The 20,059-nt window shown below is 46.5% G+C and overlaps 1 protein-coding gene across 1 annotated transcript; it reads left to right on the top strand.

Annotated features, from left to right (window-relative positions):
* Positions 1-3,048: 3,048 nt before the first annotated feature.
* On the top strand, positions 3,049-4,307 carry LOC131489619 (putative SEC14-like protein 6). Its single transcript, XM_058691626.1, has 5 exons — positions 3,049-3,086; positions 3,312-3,417; positions 3,494-3,633; positions 3,725-3,894; positions 4,135-4,307. Exons 1-5 carry the CDS (start codon positions 3,049-3,051, stop codon positions 4,305-4,307), a joined length of 627 nt encoding a protein of 208 aa, XP_058547609.1.
* Positions 4,308-20,059: the final 15,752 nt, after the last annotated feature.

Below are 20,059 nucleotides of genomic sequence, written 5' to 3'. Positions count from 1 at the left end.
GTAAGACCTGATTTGCATTTGTTTCTAACATCCATGTTTTTCTGATTATGATATCAGGGCACGCTTATCATGGAAAATCTGGAAAGTGTAGATAAAGAGAAGCACCATGAGGGTTATAGAAATAACCTGTAATCCCACCATCACCATTATATATTTACATATAATTATTTTTTCACACAATTGAGTTCCTACATTATATACTGTTTTGTTCACTGCTAATTTCAGGAACCTCTCTCCAAGTCATTAAAAAATTTCTTTTTCCCAGGGCGCCTGGGTGGCTCAGTCTGTTGAGAGTCTGACTCTTGATTTCAGCCCAGGTCATGATCTCAGGGTTTGTGAGATCGAGCCCTGCATCGGGCTCTGCGTCTGCCAGCGTGGAGCCTGTTTGGGATTCTCTCTCTCTCTGCTCCCCTCCCTCCCTCTTTCTCTCTCTCTCTCTTAAAAAAAAACTTTTTTTTAATCTTAAAAAAGATTTCTTCTCTAGTATAGTTATAAGGCTGCAGAATGTTCCAGTGGGTGACTCTATGTGATTGATTTAAATGCTCCCTTCCTGGAAGCCCGACTTTCAGTTGGACAGAACTGTTTCCATCTGCTCCATGAACCTCTTGAATCATAAATTTGAGGACTGAAGAGTGGCTGGCAATGGTGAAGTGCTCTATTGTCACGTTATTATTATTTTTTTTAAGTTTATGGGGCACCTGGGTGGCTCAGTCGGTTGAGCGTCTGACTTTGGCTCAGGTCACGATCTCGCGGTCTGTGAGTTCGAGCCCCGCGTCGGGCTCTGTGCTGATGGCTCAGAGCCTGGAGCCTGCTTCCGATTCTGTGTCTCCCTCTCTCTCTGCCCCTCCCCCGCTCGTGCTCTGTCTCTCGTCAAAAATAAATAAACATTTAAAAAAAACATTAAAAAAAATAAAGTTTAATTATACAGGGATATCTGAAAATATTCTCATTATAAAAAAATCCAAACCTTTCTGATAACATTGAAGCCTCCTGAGCCCCCCAAAATAACCATTGTCACCAGTTTCTGTGTATCTTGCAGACTCTTTTCAATACATTTCCATGCATACACACAGAAATATGCATATAAATATACAAAATATAACATAAAATAGGAGTACCTGGGTGGTTCAGTTGGTTAAGCATCTGATTTCAGCTCAGGTCATGATCTCGTGGTTCATGACTTTGAGTCCCATGTCAGGCTCTGTGCTGACAGCTCAGAGCCTGGAGCCTGCCTCTAATCTGTGTCTCCCTCTCTCTCTGCCCCTCCCCCACTCACACTCGATCTCTCTTTCAAAAAAAAAACATTAAAAAAATTTTTAAGAGTATAGATAGAATATAAACAATATAATAAAATAGAAATACCAAGAACACATGATTTAATATATTATAAGAATTATTCTGCAACTTGCTCTTTTTATTAGATAATACATATGGCTTCCAGATTTGTCCATCTGAGAATGTTTTAATACAACTTGTCCTTTTTAATGATTGTATAGTATTTCACAGGGTAGAGGGGTCAGCATTTACATAACCAGCCCACTAGGGGTGGACATTCAGGTTGTTTCCAATGTTTCATTATTATGAACTCTTCAATGTGGAAAACCTACACACTTTCCTTACACAAATGTGTGAGTGTTTTTCTCAGGTGGATCTCAAGAGGTGGGGCCACTCATGGGCTGCCTTAACTGAGAGGTAAGAAAACTGCACTCTAACAGAGAAGGGAATGGCTCAAAGTCACAGGTTGGTGACTGTGGAGATGTGACCTTTTGGGTTATCCACCTTATGGTTTTTTTTTTTAAGTTTATTTATTAATTTTAGACAGAGAGAGTGTGTGTGCATGCACAAGTAGGGGAGGGGCAGAGAGAGAGGGAGAGAGAGAATCCCAAACAAGATCTGTATTGCTGTCAACGCAGAGTCCAGTGCGGGGCTCGATCACATGAACCATGAGATCATGACCTGAGCCAAAATCAAGAGTCAGACCCTTAACCAACTGAACTACCCAGGTGTCCCTCCTCCTTATGTATTTTAAGTCATTCACAGTCTGAACCAGTAGTTCTCAAAGTGTGGTCCTGGAACCCTGAGGGCTCCCAAGACCCTTTCAGGGGGCCCTCAAGGTCTAAACTATTTTCATAATAATATCTAGATGTTATTTGCCTTTTTCACTCTCATCCTCTCATGTATATACACCAGAGTTTTCCAGAGGCTACATGATGTGTGATGACATTCTTGCTCTGAATCTAAGGGACTGCATTGGGTTTCTTTTATCACTGGTGTGGTAAGAATTTTTCTTTATGCTAATTGATGTTTTAATTTTTTGTTTATTTATTGCCTCCTGGTATCTCTTGCCCATTTTCTAGAAAAGTATTTTTGCTATTGATTTATAAGTGCTCTTTACATATTAAGTGCATTGACCTTTTCTGTCATATTTGTGGCATGTTCCCCAGTTTGTAGTTTTCCCGCTATCTTTGGCTTTTGACTTTGTGTTATGTTACATTCATGGGGCTTTTCCTTTGGTTTCTCCATTGCTTTTATGTTTCAGTAGTTCATACCTATTGTAGGATACGTTAGATATTTTCCTCTGCTTTTTTTTTTTAAGTTTGTTTGTTTTGAGAGAGAGAGAGAGACCACATGAGCATGAGGGAGGGACAGAGAGGGAGGGAGAGAGAGAGAATCCCAAGCAGGCTCTGAACTGTCAGCCAGGTGCCCAGTGTGGGACTTGAACTCATGAACCATGAGATGATTACCTGAGCCGAAATCAAGAGTCAGATGCTTAACTGACTGTGCCACCCAGGTGACCCTACCTCTGCTTTCTTCTACTTTGTTCCTACAATAACATTCCTTTGTCTATGGACCACCATTGACTATCTCAGAGCAGCTTGTGGGAGAACTGACACAAGCTTGTCCCCAGTTCTGGGGGTGCTGGAGCTGTAGATGCTGAGGGGAGAGGCTGATTGGAAGTTCAGTCTCTAAGGGAAAGGAAGTCCAGGTCAGAGATAGCCCCTCCTCGGCTTTGGGTTCCACGAGGCGCTAGTCTGAGTCCCTACTAAGATGGCCAAGGGGCCAACACCTGGACAGATGAGGGCAGGGTGCTGGGTCTAGGGGGGCAGGCCTGGGGGCAGGAACTGGTCAACACAGGTGCATATAGTAAACCCCCAGCCTAGATCTACAGTCTCTTAGCTTCTTTCCCTAAGGGCACCAGAAGCATGCCAGGGATAGGAAGCAGTATGCCACAGGAAAGCACTGGGCTTGGCGTCTCTTGCCTCTTTCAAGCCTTCCTGAGACCCCACAGGTCCCCTCTCCTCCTCCCACAGGCAATGGAAGCAGGAGCTGCCAAAGTTCATCAGCCCTGAGCAGCTGCCCATGGAGTTTGGGGGGACCATGACTGATCCTGATGGCAACCCCAAGTGCCTGACCAAGGTACCGGGTGCCCAGAGGGTGAGAAGGGAGGGCTGATGGCTGGGGTCAGTGCTCACTCAGCAGCCCCCACCCACAGATCAACTATGGGGGTGAGGTGCCCAAGAGCTACTACCTGCGCAACCAGGTGAGGATCCAGTATGAGCACAAGATGACGGTGGCCCGAGGCTCCTTCGTGCAGCTGGAGAACGAAATCCTGTTCCCGGGCTGTGTGCTCAGGTAGGGGTGGCGGCCACTCCACACCTGGGCCCGGCTGGGAGCGGCCCGGAGCCCCAGCGGGTGGTCGTTAATAGGGCCCTGTCCCCTGCAGGTGGCAGTTCGCATCACATGGGGCAGACATCGGCTTCGGGGTTTTCCTGAAGACCAAGACGGGTGAGCGGAAGCGGGCGGGGGAGATGGTGGAGGTGCTCCCCATCCGGCGCTACAAAGCCCACCTGGTACCTGAGGACGGGAGCCTCGCCTGCCTCAAGGCTGGCATCTGTCAGTATTGGCAGCGAACAGCTCCACTAGGAGCTGGGGGGCTGGAGGCAGGCGCCTCAAGGTGCATCCAGGCTTTGCCACGTGGGGGCCCCTGGCTCCGGTAGATACAATGTATAGCCGGCTTCAGGCTCTCAGGCATGACAATGGCTCCCTGGTCTGGGTCCTGGTACAAGGATTTACACCATGGAGGATGAGGTCCTGGGTGGGTCACCCTGTCTGAATGTCTGTCCCTCAATGCAGATGTCTTGAGGTTTGATAACACTTATAGCCTAGTTCATTCCAAACACATCAACTCCACTGTGGAGGTGCTGCTCACTGACCAAACCTTTGTGGAGAAGACGGAGAGATCCTGGGCAAACCTTGTGGCTCCCACAGCCTCCCCTTTGATCTCTGGGTCCACAGTGAATTCATAGCCTTCCCTGGCCAGACCCCCTCCAACCTCCCCAGGGATGGGAATCCTACAACAGCTGCTCCCAGCCCATCTGTCACAGTGGGTCTGCGTCTTAGGACCGTGTCACTGCTGGGACCGTGTCCCGGTGGCCAGACAGCCACAGCGAAGCAACCAAACACTCTATCCTCCTGGGACCTCAGGCTCAGTGAAAACTCTAGGCTCTTTTCTATGAGCCTATACCAAGTCATGAGTTACTGTTCTAACACTTGAGGTATAGTAAGACCAACAGATCTGGAAACAATTGCCGTTGAAAAGATAATTTATTACTCACAGTTCCCAAGAGGAGGAGATGGAGATGCCAAGCCACAGAGAGCCACATGGAGAAATCGACAAATGGAAGAAACGTCAGGGTTCCTCATGAGGTAGAGGGGGAGAGGAACTGGGCGGGAGTTTTAGTTATGGTTTTCCCTGGAAGGAATGGGTGCGGCAGGGAAATCATTAGGATTAGCTAGTTTGCATAATGTCAGCAGGCTCTGGGGCATAGGGACTGCCCTAGGTAATAGGGTGATCAGGGCAAGGAAATAGTGTGGCCCTAAGTGCTACAGCCAGCACTGGAGGTGGTTGGAGTGTAGGCTCTGTATTAGTTGGTTTGCATTTGAAAAGCGCAATCCTGGGTGAGTTGTTTGCTATCTCTAGGAACTGGCTATCCCTGGGAGACACAGTTCCTCCCGGGGTCAGCAAGGCCCCAGATGTCAGAGCATCAGAATATAGAAAATAGAAGACCAGGTTGATACAGTTAATACAGAAGACAAGGCAATACAGCAATCACCACTCTGAATTGAAATTCAGCCTCAGGGGCACCTGGGTGGCTCAGTGGGGTGAGCTTCCAACTTTGGCTCAGGTCATGATCTCATGGCTCCTGAGTTCGGGCCCCACATAGGGCTGACTGCTGTCAACCTGTCAACGTTAGAGCCCGCTTCAGATCCTCTGTCCCCCTCTCTTTGCCCCTCCCCCACTGGCATTTTGCCCAAAATAAATAAATATTTTTAAAAAAGGAATTCAACCTTAGAGCTTTCCCCATCTAGAAAGAAATTTTGACTCATAAACTTTCCATTCCAGTGTTAGGGCATCTGAGAATGTCTTCATTGTCTGGTTCTCCATCTAAACTCTCCCTTAAGATTTTATTTTATTTTATTTTCAGTTTATGTATTTATTTTGAGAGAGCACAAGTGCACAAATAGGGGAGGGGCAGAGAGAGAGAGAGGGAGAGAGAGAGAATCGCAAGCAGGCTCTGTACTGTCACCGCACAGCCCGACACAGGGCTCAGACTCACCAACCGTGAGATTGTGACCCAAGCTGAAGTCGGAGGCTTAACTGACTGAGCCACGCAGGCGCCCCTTCATTAAGGTTTTCGACTCAGCCTCGGACTGAGCTGATGTCAGGTCCCACGGGCGCATTAGGTTAGATCTCAACAGAGATTCTGGCCTAAGCATTCCACTACTCACACACATTGTCCCCGCTTGCTGTCAGTATGGTAGCCAGCCAAACTACTTCTTTCATTGGCCACTTGGCAAACATGGCCAAATATGGCCACCTGTGCAAATACGGAAATGTGGGCATTCAACAGGTCTTTCTTAGTGACCCCACATAGGCTCCTAGGGGTCATTGCCTTCATTTTTAAGGGCTCACCATAATCCACCCCTACTCAACAATCTGTCCCAGAATTTTGGTAGCAAGTTTACTCAGCTGATTCCTGATTGGCTGGTTCCTACCATCCTCCATGATTCTACCATGTTATCTCGCACAGACGGCACCAAGGAACTGGGGTTGGCAGGGAGGGGAGGTGGTTGAAGGAGGTTAGCTGGAGGTGCCATGTGGGCTGCAGCTTAGTGGGGGAGGGGAGGGCACTGGGGAGCCAAGGCAAGGGTCGAGGGGTTTCCCATGATCTGCCATATCCCACCCATCACCCCATCTGCTTCTAGCATCTGCCCTTGCTACAGTCTTCTTGAAACGTGGGCCGAAGGCCAGAGCCATTGGCCAGATAAAGGACACGTCCACAGCTGTCCCCACCTGCCTCCTCTCCCACTGTCCCCCCACCCAAAGCCTCCACTCCAGGCTCACCCTCCCCTGCCCCAAATCTCTGTCTTTGTTCAAGCTGTCTCCTCACCTAGAAGGCCTGCCTTTCTCCCCCTGTACAAATTTTCTCTCCAGCAGGCAGTGCTGAGTCAGAGTGAGGGCATGTACTTAGTAATTTATACCTGTGAGACTCTTTCTTTTTATCATACAATCCTGGGAGCTTTGACAAACGCGTACAGTCCCATAACCACTGCCACAATCAGGACACATAGCAGCTCCATCACCCCCCAAATTCCCTCCTGCTATCCCTTTGATGAGGTTTTGGAGTGGTGGGGGTCTGGAGCTGATGGCCAAGAAAGAATTCTTGAGACATCTTTGGTGCAAAAAGGTGATTTTTATTGAAGCACAGGGACAGGACCCCTGGGCAGAAAGGGCTTCACTGGGGTTGTGAGGAGTGACTGATCACATACTATGGAGTTGGGGGAGGTAAAGGCAAAAGGGAGGCCTGTAAAAGGACTTTCATATGCTTCTAAGATAATGGAGGCTTTGTTATTGTCCCAGTAAGGTTGTTTTCCCTCTAGTAAGACATTAACATTAAGACAGTAGGCAGTTGGGGCACCTGGGTGGCTCAGTCAGTTAAGCAAGCGGCTGACTTCAGTTGAGGTCATGATCTCATGGTTTGTGAGTTGGAGTCCTGCCTTGGGCTCCAGCTAGAGTTCCAGCCTCATATCAGGCTCTCTGCCCCACACAGGGCTCTGCATGCTGACAGTGTCTGCTTGGGATTCTCTCCCTCTCTGCCCCTCCCCGACTTGTTCTCTTCCTCTGTCTCTCTCTGTCTCTCTCTCTCTCTCTCTCTCTCTGTCTCTCAAAATAAATAAATAAACTTAAAAAAGAGAAAGACAGTAGGGAATTGCTGGAGAAATGTTATACTCTGTATATGCCTTAATTCAATGAGCAACAGGTTATAAAGAAATTTAATTTTACCTACCATTTCCTTCTTGTCTTTGTTCCCCACAACACTATGGAGGGGAGGGTGATGTTGGGGCTCCAGGAAACTCAGTCTATAGGTTTCTGGAGATGAGGCTATTGATAAGATTGCCTTTTCTTGTAATTTACTAATACATTTGTAAACTGACAGAGACTCAGGTCCTATGTGACTGTGATCTCGATCAGTTAACCATTTGTTTTCGCCTCTTAGCTTTAGGGCAGCCAGGAGTGCCTGAGGAACATCACACATATCTCATGGGGTGGGGGGAAGAGGGTGGTGTTCGCTAGCTTGTGCTTTGTCCTCAGCTTGCCTTATGTTCCCTCATCACCTTTGTGGTCAACCCCTCCCCCAGCCCAGCCCTGACAACTGCTGATCTGTTCTGTAACGCTGCAGTTGACTTTTCCAAAATGCCATGCGGATGGCATCATACAGTATGTGGCCTTTTGGAGCTGGCTTTCTTCACTCGGCATACTGCCCAGAGATTCATCTGTGTTGTTGCATGTGGCTGGTTCCTTTTTGTGGCTGAGTAATATTCTGTTGTGCCGATGCACCACAGAGTGTTTATCCGTTTCCCAGTTGAAGACTAGCTGCACTTCCAGTTTGGAGCAATGACTAATGAAACTGCTAGGTGCATTTGTGTCAGGTTTTTGTGTGATCCTGTCTTCATTGATCCAGGGTAAATGCCCAGGGGTGGGATCACCGCTGAGCTGCTTGTTGGGGTATGTTTAATGTTGTAGGAAACTGGCCAACTGTTTTGCATCACTTTGCATTCCCACCAGAGTGTTTGAGTGCTCCATTTGCTCCACATCCAGGGCCTTGATATTACTAGTTATTCTGGTGTAGCTACTCTAGAAGGTACGTGGTTATGTTTCTGTGGTTTTAATTTACATTGCTAATGACTAGTGATGTTGAGCATCTTTTCGAAAATAGGGCACAGTCTGTGAGATAAGGCAGACCCAAGTTCAAGTCCTTTTTCTGGCACTTGTCTGACCTTAACCAGATCTCTCTGAGGCTGTTTCTTCACTGGAAAGTGGGGAAGCCAACAGTACTTAGAGTGGCTGCTATGAGGAGAAATGAGAGCCACAGGCACAGAGCAAGTGGGTGGGGAACAGCAGCTACTAATGGGTGCCGATAACAAGTGTTAGAGACCTACCTGCACCTGTCCCACAAGCCTTGCCCAGACAGCTTCATCTCTCCTGCTGTTCTCCCCCTGGCTAGCCCAAAAGTCCCTCTGTTATTGACCCCAGCTCTGATCTCCCAGTGCACTCCGGTGCCCTCCACCATCTCCCCTCAGCTGGCTGCTGGCGTCCTAGTGTGGCCAACCCTGACCCTGATCTCTTGCACATAGGACTCAGTGACCCCCCTTATATCTGCCCCTGAATTTTACCTTCTCACTTACCCTGTTCCTGGACTTTCTTCTCTTAATTCAGCCAATAGCTCAAAACACCTGCTCTCCTCAGGCCATTAGAGAGCCTTCCCCCATTCCCCCTGCAGGGACTGCTTGCCAGATCCGAGGCACGTGTCATGTTCTCTGTGGCCCCGTCCAGCCTGTGCTGATTCAGTGCCCATTGGCTTCCACTGCCATTAGCTTGTGAACTTACACATCTTTCCATAGACTCTTTGCTCTGGGTGGTGAGTGCCCCTCCAGACCTGGGAGAATCATCCTTAGTAAATGATCTTGCATCTATTCCAACTCAACAAATTTCATGGAGTGGTAACGCAGACTGCAGCCACCCACTTGGGCTCTGGATGCTGGGCATTAGGCCTGCGAACTATCCGGCTCTCAGAACATCCCCCATTCTGGGGTCAGTGCAATCTTGGCCATGAGGCAATGACTCTGGCAGCAGGGTAAGAAGCCCCCTTGTGCAGTGCATGTCCCCCCCACCCCTGCTGCCCTGGCCAGGCCTGGGATTGTCCACTCACTCCAGGCCTCCAGGACACCGCCACCCTGCAGCCATATAAGAGGCTGCTAGTGTACCTTAGGGGCAGAGAGGAAAGGAAGCCTAGAGGTCTTCTTCTGGGAGCACACATGGCCCTTGGCCAAGACCTGGGTGGGCTCCTGGCCTGAAGGACCTATTGTAGGCAGCTGAGGGTTGGCAGTACATGCAGGAGCTCCTAATGTTTCCCGTCCACAGTTTCCACTGACTGTCTCCAGCACTGGGCCAGTGCAGGGCGTGGAGCTGTTGCTTGCTGAATGAATAAACGATGCCAAGTTCCTCCTCCTCTGCTGTGCGTAGGGCTCTGATGAATTTCTGGGATGCTCTGCTAAGAGGCTCGTCTTCTGCACCATAACCCCAGGGGCTCCTGTCACACCCATGGTCTCCTGGGCCTGGGCTTCAGGCTGTCAGCCAAAGGCAGCCTCTGTGAGCAGAAGCCCCCCATGTCCTGCAACCTGAACTCAACAAGCAATGGATGTTCGACCAGCCTCACCACCAGAACAGGCCTAGGGGCTGAGCCTTCCAGAGTTCAGGCTTCAGAAAACTAGTCCCCCTGCCAAGGACTGGGGAGGCTTTGGTGTGGCTCCACTCACAAGGCTCTTCCAAGGCCTTGATGCTCATTCTACAGCTCCTGCCTCTTCTAAAGAGTCCCTACTCATCCTTTTGTCTCTCTTTCTGTCTCCTCAATCCTGCCCTACACTTGGGCTTAACTTTCTATTCCAAAGACCCTCTCTTCCTGTCTCTCTATGCCTTCCCACTGAGCATGTCCTGTCTAGAGGAGATGGCCAGGCCCCACGGGGCCTATGTGCTGACACTTCCCAGATGGAACATCTGGGGTTGGGGAGAGCAGGGACTCCAGAGTCCTGGGCTCTTTGTGCTTCTGCCTTTAAGAAAAAAAAAATTGTGTTCCTCAAAATTAAAAAAAAAAATTTTAATGTTTGTTTATTTTTGAGAGAGACCGAGAGACAGAGAGACAGAGAGTGAGTGGAGGAGGGATAGAGAAAGAAGGAGACACAAAATCCAAAATGAGCACCAGGCTCTGAGCTGTCAGCACAGAGCCTGATGCAGGGCTCAAACCCATAGACTGTGAGATCATGACCTGAGCCAAAGTTGGCTGCTTAACCGACTGAGCCACCCAGGCGCCCCTGTGTTCGTCAAAATTTAAACATAGAATTGTCATATGACCTAGCAATTCTACTCCTAGGTAGATACCCACAAGACTTGAAAAACAAGGGTTCAGGGGCGCCTGGGTGGCTCAGTCGGTTAAGCATCTGACTTCAGTTCAGGTCACAATCTCATGGTTCATGAGTTTGAGCCCTGCATTGGGCTCTGCTGACAGCTCAGAGCCTGGAGCCTGCTTTGGATTCTGTGTCTCCCTTTCTCTCTGCCCCTCCCTTGCTACTGCTCTGTCTCTCTCACTCTCTCAAAAATAGATAAACATTTAAAAAATTGTTTTAGAAAAACAGGGGTTCAAACAAAGACTTGTACACCCAGGTTCACAGCAGCACTATTCACAATAGCTAAAAGGTAAAAACAACCAAGAGTCCATCAATAGATGAATGGATAAATACAATGGGTATATCTACACAATAGAATAGTATTCATTCATAAAAAGGAATGAAGTACTGATACACATTATAACATGGATGACCCCTGAAAACATTGTGCTAAGTAAACAAAGCCACACACAAAAGATCACATATTGTATGATGCATTGAATGTGAATTATCCAGAATAGGTAAATCCAGAGACAGAAAGCATATTGGTGGTTGCCAGAAGCTGGGGAAAGGTGGGAAATGAGCAGTGATTGTTTAATGGGGGTTCTCCACACCTGGGTGGCTCAGTCAGTTAAACATCCGACTTCGGCTCAGGTCATGATCTCACGGTTTGTGGGTTCAAGCCCCGCGTCAGGTTCTGTACTGACAGCTCAGAGCCTAGAGCCTGTTTAGGATTCTGTCTCCCTCTCTCTCTGCCCCTCCCCAGTTGTGCTTGCTCTCTCTCTCTCTCTCTCTCTCTCTCTCAAAAATAAATAAACATTAAAAAAATTTAATAGAGTTTCTCCTTTTGGGTTGATGAAATGTTTTGGAACTAGGTAGAGGCAGTGGTTGGACAACATTTTGACAAATAATGCCACTGAATGGCACACTTTAAATTAGTTAATTTTATGTTATGCAAATTTTACTCCAATAAGAAATTTTTTTAAAAATAACATTTGTGGGGGCACCTGGTTGGCTCAGTGGGTAGAGCATGTAACTCTTGATCTCAGGGTTGTGAGTTTGAGCCCCACATTGGGAGAGAGTTTACTCAAAAAACAATAAGTAAATAAAAATAAAATAACACTTGTGGATTCCTTCATCTCAAATATATAAGCAATACACATGCAAAGAAATAAAATCCATGGGAGATACGAGTTGGCCACATAGTCATGGAAAAATAAAGAACTACATAAAGAACAGAAGGGCTGACCAACTTTATAAAGTCAGACTTTATAATAGGTGAGAAGGGGGTCAAAGAAGGGGCCACACACAATAACCAAGAAGAAGGATGCGTCAATAGTATGTTCCAAGACTGTGCGGTCCAATACAGTGGTAATCAGCCACGATTTAAATTTAAACAACTAAAATAAAAAATTCAGTTCTTCAGTTCATTAGCCATATGTCAAGGACTCGGTAGCCACATGTGGTTAGTGGCTGCTGCAAAGACTTTATCCTTGACCAAGTTCAGCATGGCTTCTAGCTGCTTGTGCCCATGTTCCTAGGATTGCCCCAATTCCCTTAAAATGCCCACTGACAAGCTTGCAATTATAAATCCTTTCTCTACCCCTTTGAGAGGTAAATCATCTACCACCCAAAACTATTGCATCAAGGACCTGAAAGCCATCTCTTTCAAAGTCAAACATTCAAGAAGATGACTTTTGATCCTGCTCCCAGTTCCTGTGGGAGGGTAAAAGCCTAAGTTGGGGGGTGGGAGTGAATGGGAGGGAGGATGCTTACTCCAATTAGCACCACTACCTCCCTAAAAATACAAGAATTTTGTTTGCCTTAACTAGTTAGTGTCTGGCTTTGTTGCTCCTTGGCATTACCAAGTTAGACGGCGTGGACATAGGACATGTCCATCATTGGGGAAAATTCTATTGGGCAGTACTATATAACATGATGACATCACGAAATCTTCCCAAGGGAGGGGGGGGCCCTGAGCCAAACTGATCCTTTATCTCCTTGGAGAGGACACCTCCAAATAGCTCAACCAATGAAGCAGAATATTTAAAGAGCAAATCAGACCAATGATTCATAATAACAGAAAAGCATAAAAAGCCATTTTGGAGAAAGGAAGGGCACTTTAAGTTGTAAACAAACAAGTGAACCGTGTGTAAAAGGTGCGAACTTTAAGTCTGACTGAGGTAACAAGTAAAGTTTATAGACAGTCAATTCAGTCTGGCTTTAATCCCCTTGGGAGAAAACCCCAGATTCCGTGCTCCCCTAGTCCAGTTAATCGGCCTGTAACTCAGAACTGTGACACCAAGAAGTATTTACATTTTCACTTGGGCCTATTCAAATTACAACTCCAACAAAATAATTAAAGTGTAACATTGAAATTCAGCAGAGATGTCAAATTATAGAGCTGTAACCCTGTGGTTATGTTGTAGGAAGGTATGAAAGAAGTATAGAAATAACCAATAAACAAATGAAGTTCAAGTGGAATATTTAGGAACAAGCTTAAGTATTATTGTAGCAATTTTGAGAATCATTGGATTTCTGCCTTTGCTGTTCAAAGTATTTGAAGTGCTCAAAATTACCACTTGTAATGAGTTGGTAATTTACAGGTAGAGTATAACTCCCACAGACCAGTCAGGCACCGAGCAACTTTCAGCCTTCATATTCCCCAAGCAAGTTTGCCAACAGGGTGCCAGTTTGGGATAGAGGTGAGACTCTGACCTGTCCCTGATCACTGTTTGCTCTCTGTTTCCTCTCCCACATCCACCATGAATTTATGCAATAGCCTCCTGACCAGTTTCCTGCTCTGAACATCTGCTCTGTCATTCTTCACTTGGGCCCAGGGTTATCTTCCTGGCACAGGGAGAATCATCAGTTTCTGCCTCTAAAGCTATCACTTTCTTTTTTCCTTCCTTCCTTCCTTCCTTCCTTCCTTCCTTCCTTCCTTCCTTCCTTCCTTCCTTCCTTCCTTCCTTTCTTCAGAGTGGGGCAGAGGGAGAGGGAGAGAGACAATCTTTTCCTTTTAGTATTTATTTATTTTGGGGAGAGTGCAAGCAGGGGAGGGGCAGAAAGAGGAGGAGAGATGATCCAAAGTGGGCTCTGTGCTGACACACTGATAGCAGTGAGCCTGATGTGGGGCTCAAACTCATGAATTGCGAGATCATGACCCGAACCAAAGTTGGACGCTCAACTGAGCCACCCAGGTGCCCTGGGAGAGAGAGAATCTTGGGCTCCTTGCCCAGCACAGAGCCTGATGCAGGACTTGATTTCATAACCATGAGATCATAACCTGAGCCAAAATCAAGAGCCACCCAGGGACCCCTCTAAACTTTCAAAGGCTCCCCACCAACGACAAGGCATGGCCCAAAGTCCCCAGCATGGCCTGAAGTTCTTTCATGACCTGACCTCAATCTTTTTGAAGTCCCTGCCCTCATGGCCCCTCTCACTCTCTTACCTCTATGAGTTTCTTCGTCTCTACCCAGAATGTCTTCTTCCCATTCCCACCTTAGAGGCCCAGCCCAAAGACCATCTCTTCTGGGGGACATTTCAGGACCCCCCTAGTGCAGAGTTCTTGCTTATGTCTTTACTAAAACACTCTATCTTCAGGGATCCAAGACAGGTAGTGTTTAAAGATCCAGGCCTTGGGTACAGACAAATAAGGGTTCAAATCCTAGCTCTGGGTCTTACTAGACTCTCAGTTGCTGCCCATGTAAATGAGCACATGGGTCCAATGGTGAGCACAACAAATATGGCCTGTGCCTTCATGGGGCTGACAGTTAAGGGGGTGAGTCAAATAGTCGAACCAAGGAATGTCTAATGAGAACAATATTCTGGAATAGAGGATCACGGTTCTGTCTGAGCATTTAACTGGGGATCAGAGAAGTTGAGGCAGCACTAATGAGGCAGTGCAGGAAGAGGAGGCAAGGAAAGAGTATTCAAGTTGAGAGAATGGCGTGTGCAAAGGCCCTATGGCAGGAGAGAGCAGCAAGGGGAGAGAGAGATAGCTCTATACACTCCCTACCTGATGTTCTGTGGCTTGGGAAAGGCCAGAGACCTCCTGGCTTTTGTGAGGGAAGAAAGATAGAAATGCAGTTGTGGTCCCAGACCCCTAACCCATGTTTTTCCTCCCTGGTCCCAGGTCTTTAGGGTTGTTGGTCAGGCTCCCACTGCCCACCCCTCCCTCTCCCAGACCCTTGTGACTACCCCCCTTCTTAGAGTTAGAGCGTAGAGGATATGTGGCCACACCAGACCCCACCTTTTCCTGGGGTCATCCTGAGTTGGTGGTGGGAGCCAACAGAACTCTCCCCCAGCTGCTGTAAAGCCTAATCTCCACTTCCCAAGCAGGCTCAAGCATGAGGCCACACCTGCCCTGGGCATCCGTGTCAGGTAGATACTCCTTTCCAAACTCTGCACCTAGGGTAACCCAAGCCACATCCTACATATTTGGAGAGACATTCAGTGGCATCTGTCCAGCCAACAGGTCTGAAGGGTAGGACTGATTTAGCCATGATGTGGAGGGGCAGAGCAGGCAGGGGCTCCTGCAAAGAATGATCCCACTCCAACAACAGAGATGCCATTCACTCCCACAGAACTTCCTTCAGTTGGTAGATTTCAGGCTTGAATTAGGACTGCAAGCAGAGCACTTATGGCCCCTGAGAGATGCCAGGAGTTTCCAGAGCACCCAGAAGGTGGGTGGGAGAGGAAGTGCAGTGAGTGGTCAGGAGGTGTGGGATTCGGGTTACATACCATGATGATACCATCATTGTGGTTTAGCTTCTCAGCCCATGGGTCAGGGGGTACCAAGGGAATGAGCTTGAGAAGGCAGGGGGAGACAGGCACACCATGGAAGAGGGGAATTATCTGTCCCTCAAAGCACTGGAACCCAGATGGTTAGAATGAAAGTCCTCCAGGGCGTCTGGGTGGCTAAGCGGGTTCAGCGTCTGACTCTTGATTTTGGGTCACGATCTCACGGTTTGGGGGTTCCAGCCCCAAGTCCGGCTCGGCACTGTCAGTGCGAAGCCTGCTTGGGATTATCTCTCTGCCCCTCCCCTGCTCTCTCTCTCTCTCTAAGTAAATAAATAAACTTAAATATATTATATATGAATAAAGAATATGAAAATTCTTTAAAAAAAAAAAAAGAATGAAAGTGCTCCACAACCAGCCAGTAGATGACGTTTGAGGAGGTGGCATAGTGCTACAGGATCAGGGGGAGGACATCTGCCCCTGTTAGCATGACAGGACTTGAGGGTAACCTGGAAGCATGGAGCTCGGCAGGCAGAAGGACACGACATGGGCGATGAGTGCCTGGACTGGCACCAGCCTGCCTGGCTTTGCTGCTTGCCGGCTCTGAGACCTCAGAGGCTCCTTGAGCTTCAGTTTCCTGGTCCCTAAGGGGGGTGATCACAGTGCCAATCTCAGAATGTGCCAGGAGGACTACATGAACCAACCCCGCACTGTTCAAGAAGGCAACCACTAACCACCTGTGGTAGTTTGCTAGGATCGCCCTAATAAAGCACCCCAAACTGAGTGGCTTATGCAACAAAATTTATTCTCTCACAGTTCTGGAGGCTGCAAGTCCAAGATTAAAATGTCAGCAGGCTTCATTCCTTCTGAGGGCTGAGGGAGAATCTGTTCCCTGCATCTCCCCTGGCTTCTGATGGTTTCCCCACAATCTTTGGCATTTCTTGGCTTGTAGAAGCATCACCCCAATCTCTGTCTTCACCCTCACATGGTATTCTCCCCGTGGGCATGTCAGTATCCAAATTTCCCCTCTTGTTAAGGACACCAGTCACAGTGAAATAGGGGCCCATCCTTCTCCAGTATGACCTCATCTAAACTAATTACATATGCAATGACCCTGTTTCCAGGTAAGGCCACATTCTGAGATACTGAGGATTAGGGCTTCGGCATACGAATTCGGGAGGGGACACAATTCAATCTAAAACACCACATGTGGCTCATTGAGCGTTTGAAATGTGGCTGGTCAGAGTTGAAATGAAATACTACATACTAAGCTGAAATACTAAATACACACTGTATTTCAGAGGCTTTGTACAAAAAAAATGCAAGATATCTCACTATTTATTTTTTAATGAGATAATTATCTTCTTTATGGATCCTGTTTACAGGTGACAAAATGATAATATTTTGGCTACCCTGTGTTAAATAAAGCATTATTAAAATTAGATTTTTTTAACATGGCTGCTAGAGAATTTGAAGTTACCTTTGTGAGGGTGTCTGGGTGGCTCAGTCAGTTAAGTGTCCCACTCTTGATTTTGGCTCAGGTCACCATCTCATGATTGTGAGATTGAGCCCCGAGAAGGACTCTGCACTGGGTGTGGACACTGCTTAAGATTTTCTCTCTCTGTCTCTCCCCCCACCCTTCTCTCCCTCGAATAAATTAAAAAAAAAAATTAAAGTTACTCATGTGGCTTTCATTATTTATCTACTGGACAGTACTGAACTAATATTTACAAAGCCCTTGGAACAGGCCTGGCCCAAGGGAAATGCCTATAAATGCTGTTAAGTAAAGGCTTCTCTTTGGAGGCGACTTGTTACTTGTGGCATTTTAAAAATACGACTTTCCCCACTTCTCGGAGACTGGGAAAAGTTGGGAACATATTCCTTGCCTGGACTTCCTTTTATTGAATGGATTTTGTTGTCTATTCTGGAAGCATATGGCATATATAACGTGGTCTCATCTTTGCCAAATTGTTCCATGGTATTTTTTTTTTCTGTGTCATTATAAACTCTTCATCAACCACATTAAGCACTGTGGTTTCTGGAAAAATTGTTTCCAATTTTCCTATTAACAATGCACACATAACTTTAAGTTGAAAATCCTTTCTGTTGGGCACCTGGGTGGCTCAGTCGTTTAAGCGTCTGACTTCACCTCAGGTCATGATCTCACAGTTTGTGGGTTCGAGCCCCATGTCGGGCTCTGGGCAGACAGCCCAGCGCCTGGAGCCTGCTTCAGATTCTGTCTCCCTCTCTCTCTGCCCCTCCCCCACTCTCTGTCTCTTTGTCTCTCAAAAATAAACAAACATTAAAAAAAAACTTTAAAAAAAAAAAGAAAATCCTTTCTGTTAGTTAGGATTGTTATTGGACAAAGTGGTAAACTATTGTTTTCTAGAAAAGGTGAATTAATTACCAGTCCTGCCAGCAATGTATACATATCTCCATTTCACCAGCTTCTTCCTTTATTTATTTTTTTTTAATTTAATGTTTATTTATTTTTTAGAGAGAGAGAGAGAGAGTGTGAGCGGGGAATGGGCAGAGAGAGAAGGAGACACAGAATCCGAAGCAGGCTCCAGGCTCCAAGTTGTCAGCACAGAACCTGGCCAGGGCTTGAACCCACGAACCGTGAGATCATGACCTGAGCTGAAGTCCAGAACTTAACCGACCGAGCCACCCACGTGCCCCCAGCTTCTTCCTTTATTATCAGATTATTTAAAAAAAAGATGGGTGTGTGTGTGTGTGTGTGTGTGTGTGTGTGTATGTGTGTGTGTGTGTGTGTGGTTTGGTTTGTTCTGAGGCTGATTTAGCCAGGGGAAAAAAAGTATCTCATTGCTTGTATACCCATTTCTTTGATGACCTGGAATTTGAGCATTTATCCATTTGATTATTTCCCTTGTGCATTTCCTCTTCTGACAGTGTGTTGAGTCCTTTGTCCATTTCTTAGTGCCTTACTATTTTTTCTTATTAATTTACATGGATTCTTTATAAAAATATTAATTTTTGTATATTATTTTTACAAATTCACATTAGCAAATGCTGACTTAGTTGTGTGTCTTGTTTAACAGATTTTTGCATTTTTATGTAGTCAAATCGACTGTCCCCTTTGTGATTTTTGTCATTGCTTTTAAATTTAAAAAAAATGATGTTTATTTATTACTTTGAGAGAGAGAGAAAGACAGCATGAGCAGGGGAGGGGCAGAGAGAGAGACACAGACACATAATCCAAAGCAGGCTCCAGGCTCTGGGCTGTCAGCACAGAAGCTGAAGCAGGGCTCAAACCCACAAACTGTGAGATCATGACCTGAGCCAAAGCCGGCCACTTAACCACCTGAGCCACCCTGGCACCCCTGTCATTGCTTTTAAACAAAGACCATGCCCTTCCAGAGATGGGCTGTCAGTTTCACTTTCTTTTAGCTTTTTACAATGTTGTTTTTTTTCTATTTGAGCGGAGAGGGAAGGGCAGAGAGAGAGAGAGAGAGAGAGAGAGAGAGAGAATCCCAAGCAGGCTCCATGCTCAGCACAGAGCCCACAGTGGGGCTCAATCCCACCACCCTGAGATCATGACTTGAGCCAAAATCATGAGTCAGACGCTCAACTGATTAAGCCACCCAGGCTACAATTTTTTTTTTAATTAAGATTTTAAATCCCTCTAGGACAGTGCTGTCCAAATGAAATAGAATGCAAATCACAAATGTGAGCCACACATGCAATTGAAATTTTTCTGGTAGCCACATTTTTTTAAAAAGTAAAAAGAAAAGAGCACAGAGGATTTTTAGTGAAAATAGTAAAAGTATTCTGTATGATACCACAATGGTAAATATATGTCACTACATATTTGTCCAAACCCACAGAATGTACAGCACCAGAAGTAAGCCCTAATGTAAAGTGTGTTCTTTGGGTGATAATGATGTGTCAGTATAGGCTTATCAGTTGTAACAAATGTCCCACCCTGGTAGAGACTGTCCATAGTGGCAGAGGCTGTGCATGTGGTGGGGAGAACAGAATATATGGACGTCTCTATACTTTCCACTCAATTTTGCTGTAAATCTAAAACTGCCCTAAAAAATAAAACTTATTCATTTAAAAAAATTCTAAATTATAAAAAATATTTTAAAGAAACAGATGAAATCAATTTTAATAATATATCTTATTTATCCCAGTATTTCAAAAAAAGTATTCCAATATTATAATCAATGTAAGAAATTAATTAATGAAATCTTTCATTCTGGGGGTGTTAAGTCTTCACAATTTAACGTGTATTTTACACTTACAGCACATCTCTATTCCGCGAGAGTGACGAGCCAAGGTCCCAATACTTAACAGCCCCATGTGGCTCATGGCAACCAGATTGGTCAGTACAGGTCTAGAACTTGGTTCAGCCTCCAGGGAGGGCAGAGGGAGAAAGGTTCTGGTGGCTTGATTTACCTCCTCCTTCAGTTTCCACCTGCTCCTCTCTTGAAAATTCCTGCCCAGCCAAGCTGTTTTCTCACCTTTTCCATGACCTCTGCCTGGTTCCTGGATGCCATCCTGGCCACCTGTGTCAGCCACCTCCCACCCTTGGCCTCCTGACTCCTCCATCACCCCACCTGGGGCTTCCAGCCATCCACTGCCACCTCCCATTCCCCAGCCTTCAGGCTGTAGATCTTACCCAGGAGCTCACCAGCGTGGGGCCGTCCCAGAATTTCCACCTCTGCAGCTCCCTGCTCTGGTGAAAGCATCAATAATAATAATGATGATACAATATTCCTAACATTGCACACTGACTGGTGGTGCAATGCCAGGCTAACCCCTGGTGGATCATCTTATCTAATCCTCCTGACCA

The sequence above is a fragment of the Neofelis nebulosa genome, chromosome 11 (genome assembly GCF_028018385.1).
Source record: "Neofelis nebulosa isolate mNeoNeb1 chromosome 11, mNeoNeb1.pri, whole genome shotgun sequence".
Taxonomy (NCBI): domain Eukaryota; kingdom Metazoa; phylum Chordata; class Mammalia; order Carnivora; family Felidae; genus Neofelis; species Neofelis nebulosa.
The sequence above is the reverse complement of the archived record's forward strand: the minus strand, read 5'-3'. Positions and strand labels throughout refer to the sequence as shown.

Excerpts from the sequence above, each read along its gene's own strand:
- LOC131489619 (XM_058691626.1), top strand. The coding sequence starts at position 3,049 with ATGGCCAAGGGGCCAACACCTGGACAGATGAGGGCAGG. Across the intron at positions 3,634-3,724 it reads TTCCCGGGCTGTGTGCTCAG|GTGGCAGTTCGCATCACATG; the intron begins GTAGGGGTGGCG and ends TGTCCCCTGCAG. Across the intron at positions 3,895-4,134 it reads CTGCCTCAAGGCTGGCATCT|ATGTCTTGAGGTTTGATAAC; the intron begins GTCAGTATTGGC and ends CCCTCAATGCAG.